This window comes from Pygocentrus nattereri, chromosome 19, assembly GCF_015220715.1.
Source record: "Pygocentrus nattereri isolate fPygNat1 chromosome 19, fPygNat1.pri, whole genome shotgun sequence".
In the NCBI taxonomy this organism is placed as follows: domain Eukaryota; kingdom Metazoa; phylum Chordata; class Actinopteri; order Characiformes; family Serrasalmidae; genus Pygocentrus; species Pygocentrus nattereri.
In genome coordinates, this window is record NC_051229.1 from 1,854,989 (window position 1) to 1,866,452 (window position 11,464).

Below are 11,464 nucleotides of genomic sequence, written 5' to 3' on the forward strand. Positions count from 1 at the left end.
CTCCTCACACACACTCCTGCAGACACAACTAGCACGCATAAACACCAGCTCACACTGAAAATCATCACTCGATGAGTAAACCCGGGTAGGCTGAGAGAGTGGTGACCACACGGGGCTGCAACACAGTATCCATCCCATCCCGGACAAACAGCTTTCACCCCAGAGCCGTGCGGGAAGCGCACACTTCCAAACACACACACACACACTGACTGGGACTTTCTGCAGAACACTGAGCTCAGTAGAAGTGACTGAGCACCACTACAGCTCTGCACTGGCACTGACCTCAGAGAACACTGCCCACTGTTCCAGTGTTCCACTGCACCTGTCCTGCTCTCCAGTGTGGGATCTATAGTCTTTCTGTGGAATATTAACAGCTCTATAAGCTATAAGCTCTTCCAGGAATGTGCAATAACTAACTGCTACCTCACCTGTCGACTGTCTGTCTGTGTAGAAAAGATAGTTTTACAGGCCTTTTTCTTTAGATTTGTAGGTTTTTGTAACATTTTTCTTAAATCTGCACTTTATATATTTTAGCCTTGTTTAATTGTTTAGTGTGTAAAGTGCCGTTGGACTGCTGCTCAATTTCGTTTTACACTGCAATGACAATAAATGCACCTTATCTACTGTAGTGTACTTTAGCGTACAGTAGAGTAGCTGAAGTGTATTGTAGTGTACTGTCATGCAGCTCTAGTGTACTGTAATATACTGTAGTGTATAGCAGTGTCCTGCAGTGTAGCTGTAGTGTCGTGTATTGTACTTTAGTGTACAGTAGTGCAGCTGTAGTGTACAGTAGTGTACTGCAGTGTAGCTGTAGTGTCGTGTATTGTACTTTAGTGTACAGTAGTGCAGCTGTAGTGTACAGTAGTGTAGCTGTAGTGTACAGTAGTGCAGCTGTAGTGTACAGTAGTGTACTGCAGTGTAGCTGTAGTGTCGTGTATTGTACTTTAGTGTACAGTAGTGCAGCTGTAGTGTACAGTAGTGTAGCTGTAGTGTACAGTAGTGCACTGCAGTGTAGCTCTAGTGTCGTGTATTGTACTTTAGTGTACAGTAGTGCAGCTGTAGTGTACAGTAGTGTAGCTGTAGTGTACAGTAGTGTAGCTGTAGTGTACAGTAGTGTACTGCAGTGTAGCTCTAGTGTCGTGTATTGTACTTTAGTGTACAGTAGTGCAGCTGTAGTGTATTGTAGTGTCCTGCACTGTAGCTGAAGTGTAGCTGTAGTGTCCTACAGTGTACAGTAGTGTCCTGTAGTGTACAGTAGTGTCGTACAGTGTACAATAGTGTTCTGTAGTGTACAGTACTGTCCTGTAGTGCAGCTGCAGTGTCCTGTAGTGGACAGTAGTGTCCTGCAGTATATTACACTGTAGTGCAGCTATAGTGTATTGCAGTTATCTGTAGTGTGTTGTAGTGCAGCTGTAGTGTACTATAGTGTATTTATGGTGTACTCATTGTGTATCCTCACCCTTTGCTGAGGTTCAGCAGGGCCCTCCGCAGGGCCAGGATGGGCTCTTTGGCTCTAAAGGAATTCTGGGTCATGAGTAGGCGGGCATCCCAGTTCAGCATGAGCTCGGGTTTCGAGCCCCTGGCTGCGCTCCTGGTGCCGCCCCCGGCTCCGCCGCTCTCTTTCTGCAGCTGGGTGAAGGCGTGCTCCAGCTCACTCAGCATGTGCAGCCTGGACACACAGCAGGGGGTCAGGACACACAGCGCATGTGTCTGTTGGAGTGAATGTGAGTCACACGTCCTCTACAGACACAAACCTCAACACATTTTAACACACTTCCACGGTTTACTTGCTGACATTAATACACTGCACAAAAAATAGAATATAAAACGATGTCACAGCACATTTTATATTTTATGCTAAATTTCCCCCCCGATATGTTAAACTCAGCCAATCAACAGACATGAAGCAGTAAAATTGTCATATTTAAGTGTGTCTCTACAGAGGCCAAGGTCTTTTCACAAATCATGTCATTTAATTAAACCGCCATTCAAAAACGGCATTTTATAAACAATATTTCAATTTAATTTTTCTACAATCTTAATAAAAACATAAAAAAACATTTTGTGGAAATATGAGTGGAAAATTATTGGGTTCTTGTTATTTGTTTGAATGTTTTACCAATTCTCCTACCTGTTCAGATAAAGCCCCTCCTACCTGTTCAGATAAAGCCCCTCCTACCTGTTCAGATAAAGCCCCTCCTACCTGTTCAGATAAAGCCCACTCCCTACCTGTTCAGATAAAGCCCACTCCTACCTGTTCAGATAAAGCCCACTCCCTACCTGTTCAGATAAAGCCCACTCCTACCTGTTCAGATAAAGCCCACTCCCTACCTGTTCAGATAAAGCCCACTCCCACCTGTTCAGATAAAGCCCACTCCCTACCTGTTCAGATAAAGCCCACTCCCTACCTGTTCAGATAAAGCCCCTCCTACCTGTTCAGATAAAGCCCCTCCTACCTGTTCAGATAAAGCCCCTCCTACCTGTTCAGATAAAGCCCCTCCTACCTGTTCAGATAAAGCCCACTCCTACCTGTTCAGATAAATCCCCTCCTACCTGTTCAGATAAAGCCCCTCCTACCTGTTCAGATAAAGCCCCTCCCACCTGTTCAGATAAAGCCCCTCCTACCTGTTCAGATAAATCCCCTCCTACCTGTTCAGATAAAGCCCCTCCCACCTGTTCAGATAAAGCCCCTCCTACCTGTTCAGATAAATCCCCTCCTACCTGTTCAGATAAAGCCCCTCCTACCTGTTCAGATAAATCCCCTCCTACCTGTTCAGATAAATCCCCTCCTACCTGTTCAGATAAATCCCCTCCTACCTGTTCAGATAAAGCCCACTCCCTACCTGTTCAGATAAAGCCCCTCCTACCTGTTCAGATAAAGCCCCTCCCACCTGTTCAGATAAAGCCCCTCCCACCTGTTCAGATAAAGCCCACTCCTACCTGTTCAGATAAAGCCCCTCCCACCTGTTCAGATAAAGCCCCTCCTACCTGTTCAGATAAAGCCCCTCCCACCTGTTCAGATAAAGCCCCTCCCACCTGTTCAGATAAAGCCCCTCCTACCTGTTCAGATAAATCCCCTCCTACCTGTTCAGATAAAGCCCCTCCTACCTGTTCAGATAAATCCCCTCCTACCTGTTCAGATAAAGCCCCTCCTACCTGTTCAGATAAAGCCCCTCCTACCTGTTCTGAGTAACAACGTACCTGACTATGTACTCATATCCTCTCTGGTAGGTCCCACACTCAAAGCTGGCAGCTGAAAGTGGGACCACCTGTTCTTTTCTGGCCAATTTCAGCTTTTCCTGAAACGCCTCCGAGTCCTGTTTCTTGGCGGTCAGCAGCAGCTGACCGAGCCGCACTCCCCACGTGTTCGATTTGTGATCTGTATACGCAGAAATCAGGTTAGAGAGCGCTTCACAACAGAAGTGGGCAATATGACAGAAACATAACATCACAATACTTTCATGAAGTAGGTTCTTCAGTCATCTGATCAGCTGGAACCGAGAAAAGAGCCAGCAGTGCTGCAGCTTAAAAAACACTATCAAAGACTGAAGAGAAGGATTTTTAATCAGTATTGGTCACTAAATCCAGGTAAAGACTCATTTTACTCTCTTTATAATGAAACATGCAGTCGGTCAGTTTCTAAAAGCACTGACGATTCACGCCATGTGATCAGAAAAGCAGACCGTGTTGTATTGGGAAACAATTTATCACAGTAAAGATGTATAAGATAATCCTTTACTAGCCCCACGGCGGGGAAAATCACAGTGTTACAGCAGCAGCAGAGTAACAGGAGTGAGGCAATCAGTAATAGAATCAGTATAAACATTAAAACAATAAAAACTAAAGTTAAATATTACATTAAAACATATTATAATAAGTATATTGTCGTATTGTCCAGCCCTAATGTCATATTCAAAGGCTGCGTTCACATTTCCAGGCTGAAGCGCCACAAATCCGATTTTTTGCCCTGCTGTGTACGTATCCGACTCGCGGCCATCCGACCTTAATATGACGCTCAAATCGGAATTCGTGTGCTTTTTTTTTTTCCATTAATCAGCGTTACCATGGCAACAGCTAGTTTATGCTGACGATGCAGTGATTCAGTCACGTGACGTTACTGAGTAGGACGAGCTCATGAGGGTCAGTTCAGGAGCCGGGTCATCACATTAATGACGGATTTGGATCACTGACCTAAACGGGGGTGGACCGTCGCGTCAGACAGATCGGATTTGAGCAGTGAGGCTTGTCCTGTGAACTAAACAGCTAAATAACATTTAGAAAAACGTACCAGAAGCCAGATAGTCCTCCAGCAGATCCCACTTCGACAGCTTCCACGCCGCCTCCACACGATAGGTGTTCAGGTCAGACTTCCACTGAGGCCTTAACAAAGATGAAGAGGCAGTTATTAGACTCGGATATGGTCGTTTAGGACAATCACTGCGGCACGAAATCACAAATTTCACAAGAATTCAGGTAAAGTCGAGAATTTCTTGCATGATTCAGAATCCACCGATTCAGCTTACAGAGAGTTGAGCTCCGCGCAGCCAATCAAAAGAGAGCTCATTTACATAAAACATTTTCAAAGCCTTGATGGGTTTAAGCTCTCAGCCCTTCTGTACCTGGGGGCAGTCGTGGGCTGGAGGTCAGGGATCCAGCCTCGTGACCGGAAGGTCTCCGGTTCGATCCCCAGAGCCGACAGCACATGACTGAGGTGTCCTTGAGCAAGACACCTAACCCCCAACTGCTCCCCGGGCGCCGTGGATAGGGCTGCCCACCGCTCCGGGCAGGTGTGCTCACTGCCCCCTAGTGTGTGTGTGTGTGTGTGTTCACTAGTGTGTATGTGGTGTTTCACTTCATGGATGGGTTAAAGGCGGAGTTGAAATTTCCCCATTGTGGGACTAATAAGGGTCACTTAATCTTAATACCTCCTGTCCACGTGGGACTTTTACGCACACTGTGGTACAGGTTGTGAGGAAGTAGCCAAAGCTGGACGATCGTTTTTTTTGCTGCAGTTAAGCCAGTCAGCCATAATATCCGGAGTCTTTCGTGTTGGTCATCCTTAAGTCATGATTTCGGAATGATTATCGCACTGATCAAGTATAAAGTTTCAGCTGTACTCTGTAATGTTTGTAGTCATGTGACTTGGTGGGCACGTCATTTTGTGAGGTCACTATCTGGCCCCTATATAGAGTCAGTAATAATCTAAATACATACAAACTCATTAATAATAGGGCACTTTCTTTTGGGAGAAGTCTGTCCCAAACCGCTGACCCCTAAAGTTACACTTAAAATAATATAAAAACATTTTTTCAATGTATATTTTCAGATATTTTATTATTTCTTTCAAAGTTAGGTTTAAAATTTTAGATCTATTCTGAGGTTTTTAAAAGTGGGTAACAAAGTAAATAAACAAATAAACACTGACCCACACTTTTATGTCACTACTGAACTCCTGTTTTAGCCACACCCCTGCATTTGAGAGCAGGAAGCGAGGCTGCCTCCTTCTAATCGTGCTGTACGTGATGCAGCGTCGTGTAAAAGTCCTGCTCACCTGTTGGCCAGCACTCCGTTGACCTGAGTCATGACCGTAGACAGCTGACCCAGACCCAGCATGGAGCTCATCACACCGTGGTAGTGCACAATCTGTTCAGGGAGAGGTGAAAACACAAGGCATCAGACTTCACCATGAGGTTGAAAATTCTACCAATTAGTTCCAACTGTGGTCCCACAGTAAAAAAAAAAATACTATTTTACATATTTTCAAGGATTACGTTCTAATCTATTTAAACCCAAGACACTACTGGTCAGTACTAACCAAAGTACACGCAAAATCATCAATTATAGGGCACTTTGTTTTGGGAGGAGTCTGTACTTAAAATAAGTACAGAATAAAATAAGTACTTAAAATTATTTCTTTTTTTTTTCAATGTATAAGAGGTTTTATTATTTCTTTTAAAATTAGGTTAAAACATTTAGATCTATAATGAGTCTCATTTTTAAAGTCACTACTGAACCACAGAGTTGTAGTCTGTAGGCGGAGCCTTGTTTTAGCCACGCCCCTGCATTTTAAAACCGGAAGCCAGGCTGCATCCCTGCCCCTCATGGCCACATGGTGAGCAGTTAGATCCCATTGTTCTGAAGTTAATGTGTCCCAAAGTCTGAAAGTCAGTGAGGAGCATTAAGAATCGCCGTATTTTCTGCGGCTCGGTGTTTTTTAGTGTTTTAGTGTAAAATACGCTGATTTTCTGTGTGAACAGCTGCTCAAAGCTGAGTTCGCTGGTCATGACCTGCAAAATGAGCTGAAACAGCCACGACGGACACATTTGGTAAAGTTTGGTTAGAGTTATGATTTTCTGGGTAATGAACAAACAGAATGTTTAATCATTTTAATCAAAGAAACATAATTAATGTTCAGGGTCACTCACAGCAAAAGGGTTTTAGTCTAAAGTCTAAGACCAGTTGAAAGTCCTATACGTGTTTCAGCTCTGACTCTGAACCGGCTTGTTTAACGCTATTCGCCGTTATTCGTCCTGCAGCTCTGCCCGACTCTAGAGGGATGTGTGGATTTGTGTATGACCTGGTCAGACTCCAGCTGTATGGCCCGGTCGTAACAGGCTGTAGACTCCCGCAGTAGGCCGATGCTTTCGTGCTGTAGAATCTGTTCCCGTAGCGACGGCTCCTCTTTCCTCAGAGCGTTCACACCCCTCACTCCATCCGGCTCGTGCATCGCCGCATACAGAGCCTAGAAAACGTCCAGGAAACACACTTTGTAGTTGTACAGTTACAGACTGTAGTCCATCTGTTTCTCTGCATACTGTGTTGCGCTGGTCTGAGTGGATCAGGTGTCCTTGAGCAAGACACCTAACCCCCAACTGCTCTGGGTTGCACGTTCTCCCCGTGTCTGTGTGGGTTTCCTCCCCTCACCACAGGCATTACCTGTTAAACTGGCTCCCCAATTTAGTCGTCTCCAATTCCACCCGCTAGCTATGTCCCCCCAGTCACACAATCCTCCGAGACCTGTGAAACCAGCCACGGCTTCTTTTCAAACTGCCGCTAACGCAACGTCACTGGACGGCCGAACACGTTCGGAGCACCACCAGATCTGCTACGTCAGCTGACAGACACCTGCGCTGACGAGCATCGTGTTGAGTGATGGGGGGAAGACGGGGGTCATCCTGCCCACCCAGAGAGAGCGAGGCCAACTGTGCTCTCTTGGACTCCCAGCCACGGACGGCTGTGGCACCACCAGGGATCGAACTCGCGATCTCCTGATGACACAGCCAGCGCTTAGACGGTTGCGCCAATCAGGAGCCACGATGCGAGTCTTTGTTGACGCCAGAGCACATAGTCTGTAAAAATGACCGACACGGTGCATTTGGACAAGAACAAAACCACTAAAAACGCTGGTAATAATTACATTCCTCATCTCCCCTTACAGAACGAACCCCGTCCGAACAGGGCTTCAGACTATCCACAGAACTTCTCCATCCTGTTCAAACCTGCAGGAAGGTGAGATGGTCCTGAATGTTCTGCTTCTTCTCCCTGATGAAGGATTCGAAGTGCATGACGGCGCGCGTGTACGCTTTGGAGCGGAACGAGGCTTTGGCCAGCACGTCCTGAGGAATCCTGTTCAGGAAGGACACCACACACTGATACTCGCTGCTCTCAACACCTGCACAGGACAAACACACCGTCAACAACCTCCACTCAGTGACATCATCTTAATCTTTCATTTAATCACAATAAAATGATTCATTTAATGGCTATAGACAGGACTACCGAATCTACTGAAGTCCAGCAGCACAATAATGTAACACAGTGAGTGGACTGACCGCTGGCCTGTGTCTGTGTCTGGTCACGGGTGTGGCGACCAGAGGTCTTGGCTGTGCTGAGGGTCTGCAGCTTGTGGCGGCCCCACTGGGTGAGGTGGTCCAGCATGGAGAAAACGGTCTGAGTGCTGAGCTGACTTAGACTGGACGCGTTCTCCTGCAGCTGGGCCAGACGTGGGTCATCCTCCTGTAGCACCGCCATCATCTCCTCTGTTACCTTCAACCAGAATTAGTGAAACAAAAACATGAATTTTAAGTGAGTGGAACCAAGACTCAAAAGCAGAACCTCTCTAAAGGCATAAAGAAGAACTACTGAGAGGAACCAAGACTCCAAATTAAAAACTCTCTAAGAGCATGAGGAAGAACCTCTGAGAAGAACCAAGACTCAAAAGGAGAGACTCAACTAAGAGCATGAAGAAGAAGCACTGAGAGAAACCAAGACTGCACATGAGAACCTGCCCTAACAGCATAAGAAAGAACATCTGAGAAGAACCCATACTTAAAAGCAGAGACTCCTGAAAAGCGCGAGGAAGAACCTGTTAGAAGAACCAAGACCCAAAAGGAGAGTCTCCCAAAGAGCATGAGGAAGAACTAATGAGAGAAACCAAGACTTGAAAGGAGAACCTCTCTAAAAGCATGAAGGAGAATCACTGAGAGGAACCAAGACTCCAAAGGAGAACCTCTCTAAAAGCATGAAGGAGAATCACTGAGAGGAACCAAGACTCCAAAGGAGAACCTCGCTAAAAGCATAAATGAGGAGCACAAAGAGGAACCAGGACTCAAAAGGAGAACGTCTCTAAGAGCATGAGAAAGAACATCTGAGAAGCACCAACATTCAAAAGGAGAGACTCCTGAAGAGCATGAGGAAGAGCTAGCAAGAGGAGTCAGGACTCGAGAGGAGAACCTCCTTAAAAACATGAAGGAAAGCACTGAGAGGAATCAAGACTCAAATTGAGAACCTTCCAAAGAGCATGCGGAAGAACCACTAAAAGGGAACCAAGACTCAAAAGGTGAAGCTCACAAAGAACATGAGGAAGATCCTCTTAGAAGAACCAACACTCAAAAGGACAGACTCAACTAAGAGCATAAAGAGGAACCTCTGAGAGGAACCAAGACTCAAAAGAATGAATTGCAATGACATGATTACATTAAAGCAGCACAAATAAACAACATCTAGAATTCTGAGGACAGACGTCCAGTCTCTGACCTCTCTCTGCTCGTCCAGCGTCGACCCCAGCAGGACGTACACCAGGATGTGGGGCAGCAGGTAGATGGTCACTTTGTAGTCATGTTTGATGATGAAGCTGCAGCAGTTAAACACCTTACTGGCCAGTTCGTGCCTGACCTAAAACACAACACACACTGTGGCCTTCCATGTACATTGGTTTTGAAGCGTGTTCTTACTTAAGTTATAAGGTCCTGAAAGCTGACCGCTTTGGTGGACCCACCTTGCTGATGAGGTAACCTGCCCACGTCGCCGACCAGTCTGAGAATTTACTCCCACGGCTGCTGAGATATATCGGCTTCGTCAGCTTGGACCAGTTCACCACCTTCTGAGAGCTTTTGTACCTGAAGTCAATCCAGAACACAATTTATTATACGCTGTGAAAATGTTCGTCATGTGTTCTTGGGTGAAAATTACATTTATGTATGTTAACTGTTTAAGTTCTTATTCAATATGTCTTGAAGTGAGGCTGTTTGTGGTTCCCTGCTTTTGAGTGCATCAGTGTCCGTATAATAAAATCAGAGGAGAACCATCAAGGCCATCTAGGCCTTCAGAGAAGACTAATAACTACTGGTAAACTGTCCGATCAGGATTGTTCTCTCTGTGGTGTATCAGTAGATCTAGCTGAGACTTCAGGAGCTCGACTGAAGTGAAAAATGTTACTCTAGTATTTCTGGCAGTTCTAGATACGTCACTGTGAGTCGTAGTCCAAGCTTCGGTTAGTCGTTAGGAATGGAAAACAGCGGTGGCAGCTCTATGTCAGAACTCTTTACTGAAAGAGTCGCTGTAAAACTGAGACATACACTCACCGGCCACTTTATTAGGTGCACTAGTTTTGCTAGTAAATGGCTGGACCCCTTTTTTCCTTCAGAACTGTCTTAATTCTTCATGGCAGACTTTCAACAAGGTGTTGGAAACGTTCCTCAGAGATTCTGGTTGGTTATTTGAGTTCCTGCTGTCTTTCTATCATCTGGAACCAGTCTGCCCATTCTCCTCTGACCTCTCACATCAACAAGGCATTTTCGTCCACACAACTGACCGCTCACTGGATATTTCCTCTTTTCCGGACCGTTCTCTGTAAACCCTAGAGATGGTTGTGCGTGAAAATCCCAGCAGATCAGCAGTTTCTGAAATACTCAGACCAGCCCGTCTGGCACCAACAACCACGCCACGTTCAAAGTCCCTTAAATCCCCTTTCTTCCCCGTTCTGATGCTCGGTCTGCACTTCAGCAGGTCGTCTTGACCACCTCTACACGCCTAAATGCGTTGAGCTGCGGCCGTGTGATTGGCTGATCAGCTATTTGTGTTAACAAGCGACTGAACAGGTTTAGCTTCATCATAGATGATATAGGGAACGAACCGACGACCTGGTTCTGCTAGTCTCCTGGACGTCTTTGCGCCAGCATCAAAATTTGAGAGTTGCTGCAAATTGTGTGCATCTAACTGCATTTACGTCTTTGAAGTTGGCGATAATTAAAGCTTTTGAACATTAATCACAATCTTTACGGCTCTTTTTGTGTCCTGCAGGTGGATTTCCTGCTTATGGCCAGGCCAAACCACAGATGACCTATGGTCAGCCTGCCATGTCCAGCCACCCATTTATGGTGAGCCAGACGCTTTACACACCATCCATGATCAAATCGAACAGTCTGACCATTTAGTCCTGCTATTTTGACTGACTTTGTTGCTTATGACACATTTTTACAAGCAAATATTTAAATTTGACTAGTAGTGAAATTATATGTGATGCATTTTTATAGTAATAACATCATTTCTCAAGTAGAAAATATGTATTTAGTAGTGATTTTCGATATTCTTACCAGTGAACATGAATTCTTGCTAGTTAAAATTCAATTATCAATTATTTCAGTTAAAACAGCGGCAGCAGCTCAGCGTTGAGCTCAATCCATTTCATGGTTTTCACGGTTCTCCCAGCCCTTGTTACTGTGTGTGGAAAGAAGCTTCTTGCTGGTTTATTATGTAAAAATCATTATGCATATTTTCACAAAGACTAGAATGGGAAGGATGTATCTAGAGATTCAGTTTAGACTGATCTGGGTTTAGAAGATCTTAACCAACCTGCTGTTAAGGTGTGGCTCCAGAATCTCTTGAATCTGTTCTGGAAACCTTCTCCAAAGCCTGCGACCTGGAGAGTCCGTACGGCCTTCGTGACATTCAAATATGGATAAAAGCTCCTGAAACAGAACCCAAAATTAACCGCACTGCCCTACAAAGACAAAAGCATTAACTACGCCGGTCAGCACAGATGTTCAGATCAACAGTGTAACTATCGGCCGTTTGGAGCTTTTTCACCGTGTCTTTGAGGAACATCAGACATCAGAATTAGAATGGCTGTTCGTGTGGAGCCCAAGACGCTCAAGAACCCCTTCAACACAGGTCTGATCGCACC

General features: G+C 45.4%; 1 protein-coding gene across 1 annotated transcript in view; it reads right to left on the reverse strand.

Moving 5' to 3' along the window:
* Positions 1–11,464, reverse strand: part of atr (ATR serine/threonine kinase) — a 62,744-nt gene that overhangs the window by 24,820 nt on the left and 26,460 nt on the right. Inside the window, exons 24-34 of the mRNA XM_037531167.1 lie at positions 11,134–11,249; positions 9,278–9,398; positions 9,037–9,174; positions 7,833–8,046; positions 7,500–7,672; positions 6,578–6,742; positions 5,552–5,643; positions 4,289–4,380; positions 3,202–3,379; positions 1,460–1,669; positions 1–16 (exon numbers count right to left, since the gene is read on the reverse strand). The exon at positions 1–16 is cut by the window's left edge and continues 144 nt beyond it. Coding sequence (XP_037387064.1) covers positions 1–16; positions 1,460–1,669; positions 3,202–3,379; positions 4,289–4,380; positions 5,552–5,643; positions 6,578–6,742; positions 7,500–7,672; positions 7,833–8,046; positions 9,037–9,174; positions 9,278–9,398; positions 11,134–11,249 — 1,515 coding nt within the window. The remainder of the gene's footprint in view (positions 17–1,459; positions 1,670–3,201; positions 3,380–4,288; positions 4,381–5,551; positions 5,644–6,577; positions 6,743–7,499; positions 7,673–7,832; positions 8,047–9,036; positions 9,175–9,277; positions 9,399–11,133; positions 11,250–11,464) is intronic.